Source organism: Oculina patagonica, chromosome 2 (genome assembly GCF_052425735.1).
Source record: "Oculina patagonica isolate OP01 chromosome 2, crgOcupat, whole genome shotgun sequence".
Lineage (NCBI taxonomy): Eukaryota > Metazoa > Cnidaria > Anthozoa > Scleractinia > Oculinidae > Oculina > Oculina patagonica.
Window position 1 is genome coordinate 36,737,283 of NC_135759.1, and position 15,648 is coordinate 36,752,930.

The 15,648-nt window shown below is 36.8% G+C and overlaps 2 protein-coding genes across 12 annotated transcripts in view; one reads left to right on the forward strand and one right to left on the reverse strand.

Annotated features, from left to right (window-relative positions):
• The window catches only part of LOC144644515 (neuronal acetylcholine receptor subunit alpha-10-like), a 44,506-nt gene extending 36,749 nt beyond the window's left edge, over positions 1–7,757 (reverse strand). Inside the window, exons 1-2 of one of the 2 annotated variants that reach the window (XM_078504021.1) lie at positions 7,661–7,757; positions 6,625–6,693 (exon numbers count right to left, since the gene is read on the reverse strand). The gene's annotated coding sequence lies outside the window, so the exon portion shown is untranslated. Of the gene's footprint in view, positions 1–6,624; positions 7,078–7,660 lie in introns of those variants that run through there. The other variant, XM_078504025.1, reaches the window with a different exon arrangement.
• Positions 1–15,511, forward strand: part of LOC144644513 (neuronal acetylcholine receptor subunit alpha-2-like) — a 36,392-nt gene extending 20,881 nt beyond the window's left edge. For 7 of the 10 annotated variants that reach the window (XM_078504014.1, XM_078504016.1, XM_078504015.1 and 4 more), the window contains 8 exons: positions 1,805–1,895; positions 3,236–3,373; positions 9,253–9,398; positions 10,058–10,102; positions 10,188–10,297; positions 11,274–11,354; positions 11,923–12,141; positions 13,165–15,511. In XM_078504014.1, coding sequence (XP_078360140.1) covers positions 1,844–1,895; positions 3,236–3,373; positions 9,253–9,398; positions 10,058–10,102; positions 10,188–10,297; positions 11,274–11,354; positions 11,923–12,141; positions 13,165–13,987 — 1,614 coding nt within the window. In that variant the 5' untranslated portion in view covers positions 1,805–1,843 and the 3' untranslated portion in view covers positions 13,988–15,511. The other 3 variants (XM_078504020.1, XM_078504011.1, XM_078504019.1) reach the window with 3 other exon arrangements.
• The last annotated feature ends 137 nt before the right edge of the window (positions 15,512–15,648 follow it).

The window sequence follows — 15,648 nt, forward strand, 5'->3', positions numbered from 1 at the left end:
ATAAAAAGAGTTTTGCTGCGTAGCACTCAATTGTTACAATAAGTGTTCAATAAGTGTTCTTGGAGTGCAAAATAGTTTTTTTAAAAAACAGACGTTTCGGGGAAACCCCTTCATCAGTGTAAATGTGATGTCTTAAAAGGAACGCTTGATCGTACGTTAAATGTCTTGCGTGCGCGTCGTTTAAAAATAAACAGAGCGCGAGATTGCGCGCGCGCTCAGCGCACATGACAAAAATTTAAATGAACATCAGAATATTAGTCTGAGAATACAAATGTGAATTTAAAATTTAAATTCAATGTTCATGAATAAGGATTAGACGGGAGGAACTATAAGACGCGCTTGGTTCTTAGTTCCTTTCTACGTGCGTTGTTCGACATGTACAAATTCAGACAGTTCTTCTAGACGTATGACCCGTTTTTGGCCTAATTTATAATGAGATGTAAAATATAAAAATTTCTTGCTCAAATTTATTAGTAGAATAAAAACTGCCAATTACTATTACACTAATAAAATACATTTTGATTACATTCAAAGTGCAGAAATATTCTGCGGGCGAAACAAGCCTAATTAGATACTCCAGCGGACGGCATCTGATCAGACGCAAATAGATTTTACGCAAAAGGAAAAAGATTAATTGAATATAGTTTATTAGCATGCTCTCTATAAAGCTTAGAACCACAAATATATATAAAACTATGATCAAAAATTAGTAAGCAACCTTACAACACAAGGAAAAACTGATTACAATGCCATTCAATTTGTCGATCAAAACTCCAACATTTACGCCAATCCAAGCTAGGACCAATCTTAATTCTCACTTTTAATTTTGATTTGTCATTATTTTTAACTTCAAAGTTTGTGTTTCTATTTAAATGTAGCACATATGTGCGATTCCCTTGTGAAAACAAAACATTTTTGCACGAAACAATTTTCTACCTAAAAATTATTGGTTCTCAGCATTTTTTATCGGACAGATCCGCCAAAATATTAACCTTGTTTAAATTTCTATGCCGGGCCATTAAAAAGTCTAATTGACATACAGCCAGACATGTCGAGTAAAAACCTCGTCTTAATTCCTGTTCATGTCCATTTTGTATGTTTTTACAACCGAGCGTTTTATACCCACCGTGCAATTTCTAATTTTGACAAGTTTTTCTTTGTTTGGTTTTTATTCGCTCAAACCACCAGTGAGAGATATGTAAAAAATCAATCTAAAGGTTCTTATTAAACATCAAAACAAAGACTAAAATAATGGGTGGTATCTTGCGCTCTTTCAAAGTTATTATGTTCAACTCTGTCGATGTCACATGCTTTTTAATTTATAGCTAGGTTCATGATTTATTACTTAAAAATTTCAGGAGGGGATTATGTGATAACAGATTTCCACTTAAAAAAGCGTGCATCGTGTATTGACCAGACAAAAAATAAAAATCCGTCATCTTAACTTTTATCCCTCCCTTGAGACCGCGAGGTAACAATAAAGGACTTAAAGTAATAACGAGTTTGTACATTTCTTAGAATAATTCTTTTCAATGGCGTAGACACTTGTCCGTTGGTAACGACAGAAAGTTCTTCGCTTAAAGAAAGTGCAAAACAGTGAAAATGAGCTTTATGATATTTTTGCCTCCGAGCAGCATTGCAGCAAATCGCTTACAAAACCATCCGGTTTTCGTCGCTGCTTAGCGCACCCGACTGGTTTCACATCATGGTCTGTATTCAAATTAACCAAACTAGGAGGCATTGTGAATTTTGTGAATATCGTACCACACTTATAGTTAAATATTAATGTATCTCTACTAAACAGGTGACTGAGCCCTTAAAAGAGAACGCCTCCAGAAAGAAAATGGCGGGCTTCCTGTCCCTCGCATGTATCATAACGCTGGTGTTGTATGCAGGTATTCATTGTTTTTCTTTCCATCGAACTTTTGTTGATAATCGTCGCTTTCCTATCTCTGGTGTAATTGTAGACGCCGTGAATACGGGCCTCGCGTCGGGGAATCGGAAAAATATTTTTTTGTTTTTATCGAACAAACATTATGAACACGCGAATGCGTTTTTTTTTTTCAGACGCTTTTCTCGTGTTCAAACCGAAACCGGAAAATATCTTACTCGTTTATCGAACAATACAGTTGATTACACGCTAGAAGCCGCAATTGGTGCTGTATATGTGCAATTGCCTTTAAGTACAAAATCACCGTACATTGTCTTTGAATGCAATCTTCATCTTGAAAGATAAAGGTAGAATTCGGTATTACATCAAGACTTCATCACTTGAACAGCACGGCTTTGAACGTTACACATTTTTATCGAGGAATTGGGACATTTCACATTATGCAATGAAATGAAATTCAACGGCTGAAGTTTCAGTTTAATTTTCACGACTTCTAAAACGTATTGTTGCGAGCTTTATTGCCAGGCATAAATAATGTCAAGATTCATGTCCCGGCGAATTAATCAAACACTGTGGTTTGTTCGAAGATAAACTGAAAACGCCATTGTTATAAAAAAGCGTATACTTAGCGCTTCTTTTAGGACAAATTCTCATAACTTGAGCGACATAATCTTGTGGTAAACATCCGTGTTGGGACTCCATGCCGCGTTTTGATAATAAGAGATACATTTCATTCCAGATTTTTCCAACTTCCACGCATTGGCAAAAACATAAATAAATTTGAAATCATTCGCTATAAAATTTATGCCGATTAGTGAACTAAAACTGGAACTTTAATTATCATTGGAGCTAATCAACAAGCATCAACTACCGATTTATATTTTGTTTTGGTTTGTTTTAACTTGAATTCTCTTTAACTTGTTATTTTTGTTTATTTCGCCTCTCGCAGTTCTTGGTCGTCTTTTGGTGAGCGTTATCCACATGTCAATCACCTCAAAGATGATAAATAATAGTATTAACTAGATCAATAAATAAGATTTCGTGTCATTGGCTTAAAATTTCTTTTAATCACTAATTGCGAGTTTTCAATCACAAGTGTTTTTTAGTACCGTCAAACACAATCACATCGTTACGAGCGCGCCTTCTCAAAATTAACAGGTGCAATTTTTCCGATTCCCCCGGCGGGCTACACATCCCTAAATTGCCTTCCATTAGTTTGTATTGAAAGGCACGTGGAGGGCTGTATTCACGACTTAAAAATGACACTGGGAGAAGTTCGTCGTGTTTTTCACGGCGTCTACTTCTCGCATATCCTCATTGCTATAATATGGCTTGGTATGCAAGGCATTGGAGATGGGCTCGTTGCCAACAGCAAACGCTTTGATGGCATTAACGCGACGAAAGCATCGGCCAGTCAACAACCAACGGAATTATTGGCGACGACGACTCCAACCAAGGAACCCGCTTACAACAATACATTGGGTACGAAACTGTATTTAATAGCAGTTTGCTTCATTTGAGTTATTTTCCATTAAGTAGTAAGTTTTGAATTGATGACTTCATCGACAAGATTACTGTACATTACTGACAACTTGAGTCAGAAAGCTTTAATATAAGAAGCTTTTACACTTTGCAAGTCCACACATGACCCATGTTCTTATTTAATGTAATGAATGTTTAATCACATGTCAGCTTCGCATGAAAAATGTAGCACATGTGTTATACAAGACTTCATACTGATAACATGTCTGCGCGACACAAGCAAATCTAACTTGCCAAGAGAGTTCAAATCTTTGCATGTTTATTTTATCTTCCTAAAAATCGGCATCAACCCCAAAACTTCTAGAAAGCTTATCTCTATCAACAACTTAATTTATACGATTGTAATAAAATTGCCTTGTCCTTTAAAATCTGGTAAGCGTTTTAGTTGTCAAAAACCAGAACGTTTTAAAAATCTTTAAAAATCAATTTATCTCAATAACTTATGGTCTGTAAATAACAGAGAAAGAAAACAAACCGAGAAAAAGATTGCTAACGAAACATTTATTCTGTTAAAAAGATACAATATAAACAACCCTAAACCACAAGGTCTAGTTCGCTTGAAATCCTGCTGTTTATCTTAAATATAATCGCAGAAAATTAGAGTTATGCTTTTATATTAAATCACTGAGTCATTTTCATTCCATGCATGCGAAAGTTTACCGAGCAAGTGCGGGTGTAAAACGAGATACGAATTAGGATTGTTTTGCTTTTAAAGCCACGATGCAACGTTAACATCAACAAACGAATAGACACATTGAATCGCACTGATGACGATGTCAGAATGCAGAAAGAAATTTCTTTTTCATTCGACTATTTGGTCTAGTTGTGGAGAAAAAATGTTTTTCTTCTTTGCTGTTTAAGCAATGTCGTCGTTGAAAATTTAAAATTGTTACAAGATGTTAATTTTATTCCAATTCCCTCCTTTTATAATCAGATTCAGTGCAGCGGGTTTCTTTTGCGGTTAGTTTTCATGTTTAAAAATAGAAACAAATTCCTATCTTTCACCTTGAGCGAGAAGGACAGAAGACTAAATTTGTAGTGTCTGTGGTCCAAATCGCTAACTGGTGTAATTTGCAAATATGTTAGGGCTGTCCAGAAGTTGCTCGAAAGTTGCTCCAAAATATCCTAAACGTTGCTTTTTTGTTAAGAAAATTTCTCCAAATACATGTTTATTTCCTTTTGAAAGAAAGATTTCTAAGTATTTTTATGTAATTTCACTGCATCAGAAGTATTAAAATAACATTTTTAAGGCCAAAACTTGTTACGAGATTTCTTTTACTGAGAAAAATTGTGAAGATATCGATGACGTCATGCTTGCTGACGAGTTTGTAATATTTTTATGCTGAATGAGCCGAAATTGAAACATCTTCGGATCTTTCTCGGAATTTCGGAAAAAAGCTTGAAAAATGTTCGGAAACGTTCATATGGCCTTCAATTAACACTCAAATAATCTTCAGAAAACTTCGGTCTAGAAATTGCTCAGAATGCAAAAAGTTGCTCGAAACAAAGAGGTCTGAATCACCCCTTCGTCCAATAAGCCAATGGTAGCCTTGAATTTAGTGGTACGTGTTTTCGTACTTTCGTCTTTGCGACAAAGAAAACCGACACATTAACTCCTTTGGCTTGAAATACTCTTTAATCAAAGGTCTGCCATTTGTAGTTTTGTTGCGCGACATAGTTCGGACTTTTGAAATTAGAATATGACGTAATTAATAAAATACAAAGATGTCTATTTTGTGTCTGTCTTCCAGTCATGATTATGTCCTGTATTAATTGAATGAGACGATATAATTTTGTCAACAGTCTTCTCTAAAATTGTAAATTACGTGTTGCATAAAGTTTTTTTAAACAAAAATAAATTTTTAATTTAATAATTTCCAGAATCTTCATGTTATCACGTTCGCACTTGTCTGCCTGGTTGCAAAATTTTGCAGGCCTGCAAGCTCTGGCCTGCGGCGCTCATGAGATTGAGTCTTCCACCCATCAAATATCCGGGCTACGAGCCTGTATTATCTATATATTCAATGTGTTGCTATCAGCATCTATTTCTTTTTTTGTTATTTTCTCTTTTCAGTGCTGTATTTGAAATGATACTAATGGTGATTCATCTCGGCTCTCGCTATCTTACACTTTTGTCGTGTTTCGTTGTTTAGCAACGATGCAAACAGTGAAATTATAATTTAATCTATTTTGATGAAAGGTTTGAAGGGCAACGTTATACTCACGAAGATATGCTTTTCACGAACCAATGTTTTATCTGTTTGCCGTTTTTTTTTTCTTCAGAAAAGCGGCTACTGAAGAACCGTAGCAACCGTTTACTCTAAAACGACAACAAATGGATTTTACAGAACAACTTTTTAGTATTTTATCTCAGGCCCCGTCCACACTGACCCGGGTAAATTTGAAAACGGAGAAATTTGAAAACGCCGCGTAAAATGTTTTCCGTCCACATTAACCCGGGTAAATTTGAAAACGATACGCTTCATTAGTAAGTAAAAGTAAAGTCTTTATTTAACGAGGGTAGCACTAAAATAACATAAAAAATGCTAACAAACCAGTGGCCCTCTAAAATTATTTACAATAAAATATAAAAATACACTATTTCACGCTCCAAGTCCAAACGCTCATTGGTGAGCGTTTTTGAAAAGCTCCGTTTTCGGTGACCGAAAGTGTGGACGGTTGGCCTAACCGGAGAAAAAAAGATGCGTTTTCAAATTTACCCGGATCAGTGTGGACGGGGCCTCAGTCTTGAATTCAAAAGATTAACTTTTTAGAAGAGGGCAGAATAAATTTCTTTCAAAACGCACAAAGTTATGCTTTTCACGGACCAGTATTTTATATGTTTTGCCGTTTTTTCTTAAGAAAAGCCGCTACAGAACATGACAATTGTTTACTCTAAAACGACAAAAATGGATTTTACGGAACAACTTTTTTGGTATTTTATCTCAGTCTTGAATTCAAAAATTAACTTCTAAGAAGAGGGCAGAATAAATTTCTTTTAAACTTGGCTTTTTGCTCATGTAATTAATTCTCCTGTTGATATACTATCATAAGGAAAAATTAGTTTCACGAAACAAGTAAAGTTTTTTTCATAAGCGAGGACAAAAATCTTTCCAATAGGCTTTCACACAGGTATTTCACACATATACATATTGCAAAGCTAATTTGGTAACACTAATTATTCAACGTACCTTCCAAGTTCCTCGGGCTCCTTTTTCTAGCTCCCCAAAACAATCATCTGTTGAAATATCTCGTGTGTCCTAAAAATGCGATAATTTACCTTAGTAGAAGAAGCGGAAAAACAAAACGTGCGCTTGTAGCAACATGTTCATTTAGAGATAAGTCGAGGGATATGTAGACATTGAAAGGGGATTAAAATTAGCGTTAACTGGTTCCTTTGGAGAAACAAAGCGACCAGCATCTTATTAATACTTGATGAATTTATTTTTTACTGCTGAGCGTTGCGTAAGAAAACACAGCAGTTTGTAAGAGCTATCATAACAGAGATCATTGTCTCTTCAACCAAGCCTGTTATTAAAACTCCTCTAAGACAAACGCATGGCGTCATCTTACTCAACCACGCACTTGATTCCATTGTTAGGTTAAAGCGTGACGCAGCTAATTAACTCGCGTGGCTGTAATTCATATTCGCATCGATTTCAAGTCTGATTAAGGTCGGAACTGGTGCTAATGATAAGCCTGTCACAAATTACCTTTCGCCAAGAACGAGTCTGGTCTGTCAGTTTGCCGAGCCAACTTCGCTAGCTTTTTGAAGACGTAATACGCCAGGCCTATTAACCGCGATTCCTCAGCTTGGTGTAGCAAGATGTATCGGTATTGCTTACACTTGTTTTACAGCGTTGCCTTCATCACAACAATAGTAGGTACGTAAGCTTATTCGAGAATTCTGTATTCCCACAAAGTTCAATGATTATCTAAGCTAAAACTTGAACTATAGTAGCCAATAGATAAATTGTTGATACTGTTTTTGTGCTTTGTAAACGAAGGCACGCTGATGTATGTATTTTATGTCTATAATATTATAATTATTCACCATGTACATCTTTCGTTCACTCGCTCGAGATCTGTATCACTTTCTCTAAAGGAATACGCGATTTATCATATCATCCTCTCCCGCTGTTTTTCAGCCTTAAACTTCATCACTGAATCTAAATTTTAGTTTGAAGGAAAGTATTTTTCTCTTATAAGATACATGGATGTACTCACTGTTTTTCTTGGAGAATTCCAACGCGCGACAGAATGTATGCTTGCCTATATTTTCTTTTCCTCTTTCTTTTTCTCGACGTCTCGTTTAAATTCTGTTTATGTATAAGTCGGTTTGATAACACGCACTCGCATCCACTAAAGAACAACAGAAGATTCAAACAAGTTTACATTGTTTTTGTTACATAAGGTTGCCTAGGCAAATTTTCATCTTTTCTCATTTTCTTAAAAGCCGCTTTTGATAACTTTATTACATTATGTAAACTTAGCTGCCACTGCCATAAATGAAAACGTTCGCGATAGACTCGGGGGATCTACTACTAAACGTGTTATTGTACACATAAAATATCGTTTACTTCTACAACTAGTTAGCTATTTTGGTTGCTGCATGAATAATTCTCTTAGCAAAGACACAAAAAGCTTGCTTTTTTCACTAACACCTACATTCTCAAAGCTTTTGACACTAATATCTTAAATTTGATTTTACTTTGAGTAAATGAAATAAGGGAATGTCTTATCGCTTTCAAATTAAAATTGATCGGTTTTTTAATCGTGCGAGACAAGAATTACAATAAGTTTACATTAAGCAGACTTGCTGGGAAATAACAAAATAGACTTGATTGCACAGGTTTAATTCAAGACAACAAAACAAGACTTTGAAATTAACTAGAGCGCGCTTGACAAAAGCGTGATAAAATTTTATTTATTTTTCTTTGTAAATATTAGACTAATCCCTTTCGTTGATAATTGCTTTACATTTAAGAGTTTCACACCTTATTCGCCATGCTGGTTTGGCTTGCTATTGGAATATGTTCGTCTGTCTGCGCAAGGCAGTAAACGGGAGATTATCGCGGGCTCATTCACCGTTTCAATATGGCGGCCACTAATGTAGTAAAGCAAAAGCTTTTAAGCTTTCACGTCATGAAGGCATCGATTTATGCCATGAGGTGATTGAACGGTTCTGTTGCACGCGATCGACCGAACAATAGAACAGAATAAGACTGGGAACTATCTATGGGAATAAATGTTTCGTGAACAGAATTTAATTTTAGCTCAACAAGAAATCGCTGCGTAGAACACAAAGCAAAATACCCCCGGGCAGTTAGAAAAGACTTATTAAGGTATAAACGAAAGACGCAAATTGTATTTGATGAGTTCTATTAGATTTAGTGAACAGAAATTTCGAAAATGGGCCGGTGAAAACAATATTACAGGATGGTGTTTGACCTTTCTCTATCGTATGTCGGATGTCAAGCTACAAGATAACGCAAGATAAACAATCATTCAACACAGAAGTTGTCAGCTACTTTTAAGTCAGTGAATTTTTTGACCATTTTACTAAAATTATTTTTATTTTTTTCTTTTTAATTTTTTTTTTTTTTTGCGGGGGTTTTTTTTTTTTTTTTTTTTTTTTAAAAATTATAATAAAAAAAAAAAAAATAAAAAAAGGTGCGACATGACATGGCCTGACAGGACATTACATGACATGGCGTGACATGACATGTCATGGTATGACGATTCTATAAACAGTTCTATAGAAATGTCTTTATCGCATGAACTAAACAATGCACTTTTTCTCTTGTTTCTGATTACAGACGCGGCCTCAAAAAATGACGATGACGAGCTTAGGCTAATAAAAGATCTCTTCAACAACTACAGCAAAGAAGTCAGACCAGTAAAGAACAAAAACGCCGCCATTCAAGTTATTTTTGGCATTGCTTACACCCAGCTTGTCGATTTGGTAAGTGACCTAGAACCAGACTTAATTGACCAGGAGCCCATTATCCGGAGCAAGCAACTTCCATACTGCGTCTGTAAAACGGCGATTCACGTACAAGTAAAGTTATTTTAAGATAGGATTTTCCCGCGAATAGGTTTTTGGCCGACAGCCAATCACAAATGATTTCGTAATAGACTATTGGCACGTAACTACAGTACCTCGTCCGAGGAATTTTCTTTGGAGTGTTCTGACAGCATTTCGGGCGATGATTTTCGCTGTAAAAGTTTGGCTTAAAATAACTTGTACAAATAGTAGTGGAAGTTGACGTCTAAAAATAAGGCGTCCTGTCCTCGACAACCTAAGTATAAACAAAATACGTCATTGTGAGCAGACCGTGCACGGGAAAAAGCAATATTCTTCCGTTAGAAGGGCAAAGGCGTTATGTTATCCGTTAGAAAAGTTTCTCAAAAGCGTAAGAGGCGTTTAGACGTTAGCATCCGACCGTTAGAGCAGAAAAGGTAGGCGTTAACAAAAAAATATCCCTAAGCGAGACGACGAGTATATCCCTATAACCCGTCCGGGGAATCCCCGCACTTAAAAAAATAGAAAGAATCCTCACAGTTTCATTTAAAAATCATTACTTCTAATGTTTTTTTCTTTCGGTAATGCTTTTATCACAGGATGAAAAGAACCAAGTTCTTGTGAGTAACGTGTGGATACGACAAGTAAGTGATTATTATCATATAATTTTTTTATCTTGTCAAGATCCAGATTCTGATATTCTGATAATATTGTATTTTATTGTTTTAGAAATGGAACAATCACTTGTTACGATGGAATTCGTCTCATTATGGCGGAATCAAGTCTATTAACGTGGATCCCAAATTGGTCTGGCTACCAGATATCGTCCTGTACAACAAGTGGGTACATTGCACTCAGTATAATAACCACGATTAGTATATACCACACAAGTGAATATTGCTTTTCGCGCGCGCTGATTGGTTAACTCGGAGGTGATTAGCAAAGTACTATTCACCTCCGAGCAACTTTAGAGAAACAAACTGCCTTCGCGTGTCGCTTTGTTAACAGAAAGTGATAGTTTGGACCGCTAGTTATTCAACTTGTGTGGTATATACTAAAACAATTATTCACCTCAGTGTCGGTGAATGTGGTGGATATTTACCTCCACTTTGGTGAATAATTGTTAATTTATGAAGCAAAAGAGGATATACCCTAGCCTGTTGAACCTGTTTATCCGCTTTCCCATAGTACAAATATTTAACAATTATCTTGCGAAATCGCGTGGAATAATCCCCTGAAACTTAGCCGACGAGGCCGTAGGCCGAGTTGGCTAAAATCAGACGATATTCTGCGAGATTGAGCAGGATACACTGTAATTGCTTTATTATTCAACAAATGTCAACGAAACACATTTATTCAGATAGATAAACTGTGATTATGCAGCAGTTTTTGAAGACGTCAATGATTTTGTTCCTGCTACATGCATGTCGCTGCAACATGTCCCTCCAACCTGTGCCAGCATCGTGTACCAGCATCTTAAAGAATAGCACTTTGTGCAGTTGACGCCTCAGTTACTAATTTCAACGTAAACTTTATCGACCGCGAATTTTCAATGCAGCGAACACGATAAGAATACCAACTTAAAACCGTATGAAGGTACCAGAGGTTTGAAAATTCGCTTAAATGATGGGGGTGAATTTGAGCATCTGAATAATCATGCATAAGACCTATATCCTTTGCTAGTATCTCCACCTAAAACTCACCCAAACCCTGTACCTTGTGATAGTCAGATCGAAAAGACGATCAATCGTGTATTCATTCTTAAACATTTTTCTCCAAAAATGTCACAAACGCATGTTTTGATTTTTTTTTCAGCGCGAACACAGGAATAACTAGCGGTAACATGGACCAGTTTAAGACCAGGGTTATTCTCTACAGTGACGGCACCAACACATGGTAAGCTTTTAGCTTGGAGCTACGTAGGTAGTCACTATGACAGAGGTGCTTGAACCACCTCTTTGATTTAGACAGTTGACGCTTTGAGCGTCAACAAATTACTAAAAACAATGTCTCGCGCCAAGAAATAAAATTAAAAAAGTAACTTCGTCAATTTGAATGACCTTTAAAAGTAACCCAGTGCATGTCAAGCTACGAAATTGGATAGTCTCACGTATTTTTAGTATTTTCAGTTGCCAGGTCATGAAATATTGTCGGTACTTTTTGGGAGGATGGTTCTAGGTAGTCACATTCTGGCAGATATTGTTCGGGGTTAAGTTTGAAGATTTAGATTGCCTACGCCTTTTGTGATATTTTGCGCTATATCTAATTTTGTTTCATTAAATTTGTTCAGCTACTTGGGTATTACGGAGGCATGAACAAGTTATATTATATAGTATATTAAATTTGTCTTCCTTCGCACTGCCTCATTCATTTTCCTTGCATGGCAATTACCTCCCTTGCAAAGCATGTATCAATTTTGATTTAAACACCTTTTATTTATTTTTTTCTTTCTTTTGATCGTCAGGTACGCTCCTACAATTTTGCGGAGTCGTTGTGCCATAGATATCAAGTTCTTTCCATTCGATGACCAGAAATGCGATCTTCATTTCGGTTCGTGGACGTATGATGGACTCCGAGTGGACTTAGTAAACTCTAGCGCGTCTGTTGATCTGGCTTCTTATATGGCGAGTGGCGAGTTTCAAATGGTGGAAGCTCCTGTCAATAGAATTATTGTCAAGTACAGGTAAGAGACGCGTTAATGAATGGGAAACTAAGAGCAATTAATGCTACAAAGAAAAGTATTAACTGAATTAGTTGTATTTATTGCTAGTCTTAGAGACCCGTCTTTAAGGTTATAGCACAGACATTTCCTTCGTCACAGTAAAACAAATAAAGGACCAACCATGAAATGATGGTAGAAGTCTTGCGGGTTCATGTGTATATATGGGAAACGGCGAATTTAATGCTTGGGGTAACCCTGCGATGGACTAGCATCCAATTCAGGGGGAATGGAAGTATTCCGTTGCTTCATGCTACAAAAACCGGGTAATTAAGCTCCGGCCTGATGGGTCACGTGGCTTGAACGCAGCATTTACCTTTACCTTACCTATTCTTGGTTTTCATGTTACGTCATAAAATTCTGAAATCAAAATTCACTACGCCTACTAAATTTTCGTTGTCATGAGACGTAAGATAAACTAAAAATATATCTTTCTGCAAATTTCCAGATCGATAGTGTCATTCGTTTTTTAAACAGAGCATTTTGAATATTTGAGTTCTCCGTCGTATGTGACATCAAGCTGAGTGCCGTGACAAAGCTGTTTTGTTTGAAAAAGGCCTTTCCTTTCCATTTTCAGCAGATTGAACATTTCAGATATAATAAGTGGTTTTTATGTGAAACTGTACTAGCTCATGAGCCAAAGATTGCCGCTGTTGTAAACAGAATTGAGTTCCAGATGGTTTCTCTGACATCACGGCGGCCATATTTGTGTCCCTCGGAAGGACACAGTTATGGCATCTCCATACTAAGCTTTATAAATTTGCGTGAAAAGGTTCGGCAAATAACTCGCGAACGGTACACCGCACAGACCTGAAACTTAGAGAAATTGTTTATCTATTTATCATCTATAATATTTGAAATTCATAGCTTCTGTAGTTGAATGGTTTCGAATTTAGTTTTTGATTGCGTGACAGTGAAAACCAGCAATAAATTAATCATTACTCCAGATAAATGGGCTAACCTTTGGTCTGGCTCTTTTCTCCCAAGCTGCTGCCCAGAGCCTTATCCAAATGTAATCTACACACTGCACATCAGAAGAAAGGTACTATTCTACTTCAACAATTTGATCGTTCCCTGTTTTCTCATCACGGCCTTCGCCCTGCTGACCTTTGTTTTACCGCCCAACACGGGAGAGAGAGTTACGCTTGTGATCACCACGCTGCTAGCCATGACTGTGTTCATGTTGATGATCGCTGAGAATACGCCGACTACCTCTGACGTCACTCCTTTGATCGGCAAATTCTTCGTCGCCTCCATGGTTGAAATAGGCCTGGCTCTTATCGCCACTTGTTTCGTCCTGAACATCTACGAAGCAACTGGACCGAGCTCCGAAGTTCCGCAGTGGGTGCGCGTTATACTAATCGATATCTTGGCGCCGATTCTTCGCGTCACCCGACCAAAGGAGAAGCCAAAGCGAAGATTTAACCCGACCAACCCGAATATCCACGCGTATAGCCCGATCTTGCCCGAACACAACGGAAACAATTTGGATATAGATGGAAGTCCAAAGGATGTCCTGGTGATCGCGCCAAAGGTCGGCGACAAGGTGTTAACGTCTCGAGACTTCATCAACTCAGTGAATGAAAACAACATCCGACATAGGGCAACGTCTACACAAGACAAGCTCCTGGAAGGTATCAACGTGCTCACTGAACGAGCCAGAGAACAAGAAAAAGAAGAAGAAATCAAAGAAGAGTGGGAATCAGTGGCCAAGGTTATAGACCGTTTCTTTTTGTTGCTTTTTATTGCAACTGTGGCCATATCGACAGCGCTGATCTTTTTACAGCGGCCGAGTTATGCCACAATGTAAATGAACTGGGTCCAAGAGTATTTTGAAGTGCTTGAAATGGTGCCCATTTTCTCCTCTGAGCGCGAGGAGGCTTGGTTGCATGTCATCAGCCAAATCGCGAGTGCCTCAGGGATCCCATCAACAAAGAGACATTGGTTTGCAATTCAAGGTTTTCTGTAGTTGGTGAAGAATATAGATCCTTAGTGATTTAGTGAAAAAAAGGGAACAGCTTTCCAACAAAACGTGTAGAGATTAAACAACTATATAGAGTATTGGAGATTTATACGAAATTATTTACGAAAGACGATAAAATTGTACGCAACCCAGAGTGAATTGAGTTTAAGAATTTGACATAGAGTGATTATGGAGTGTAATTTAGAGGATATATAACCTAATTACTTGTGAGAGTTAAAAATTGAATTCGTGAATTTTGTTTTGAAATGCTTTGATTTTGATTTTGCTTGAGACACACTGTTGATACTGGTTAGAATGAAGGGGTCAGAAAAATTTTTTCAAATAGAATGTCAGTAACATTTAAAAAAAGTTCTTGAGATTTTTTTTTTATCGGATATGTATGTTAAATAAGAGTTTTTTTTATCAAAACTAAATGGCACTTGGACTAGAAATCATTGCGAAAGAAGTGTCACAAGTTATGACAAGGGTTATGTGTAGCTTTAATTTTTTTTATTATTATTATTATTATTTCGAGCAAAGAACAGTTTTGTAAATGACACTATTAATTTACCTACATTTTGGTTTAGAACTTTTGAAAAAAAAATCCGTTTTCCTTGCGATGTAAGTTTTTTTATTTTACAATACTCATGAGTTCTTCTGGAGCCTGTATAGACAACTTTTTGTTGCCGAGTAACGACTTAAAAAGCTTTGGTTGAATATAAAGCGTACTGTTTACCCAACTTTTAGAGAAAAACGAAAGTGAATTTTATACATAAAAATCGTTCAACGAACAACCCCAAAACAGCAAAAAAAAAAATTAATATCGACACTAGCGAGATTTGCACTCACTAAAGAAAGCATGAATTTAGACAATAGAAAGCTTGCATAAGTGTAGATATGCCTTATCTTAGAAATTATAGAGAGATGACACAGAACAAAGCCTTTCGTAGTGATCGGTGAAGCCAAAGCCGATGTGATTTTAAAATCTGCAAAGATGTAAACAATGCACTTTTGGTTTTCATGAGTGCTAAAAAGTTCTTAAAAACCTAACGAAAGGACGGCTGGTCCGTCTCGACGTTCTGAACTGCAGATTGCTTCTAAATATGGGAATAGTATAGCGTATTTGAGTTGCTCCTGTTTCGGAGCGATGTTAAACATGAGCGTTGTTTGGCTGTTGTTAGTTTGGTTTTACCCTGATCAATGTTTTGTTTAAATATCTGCTGCACTGAATTGTTGTAGTGAAAGATAATTCGTCTTTGATATCAGCTCGCATAGCCTAAAGCACATGGCTAAATGTTGTTTTTATTGTAATTTTATTTGTTAATGAATTATTGACCTTTCACTTTGTAATGGTTACAGCCTCCTCCCCCCCCCCCCCCCCCAACAAAAAAAGGATCAGAGTCTGTTTTCTCATTCAATATCAATAATCAATAAGGAGTACAACTGTTCAGTAAGGAAAATTGGATCATTAGGCGAGAAACGCCACCACCCCCCCCAAACCTAACAGC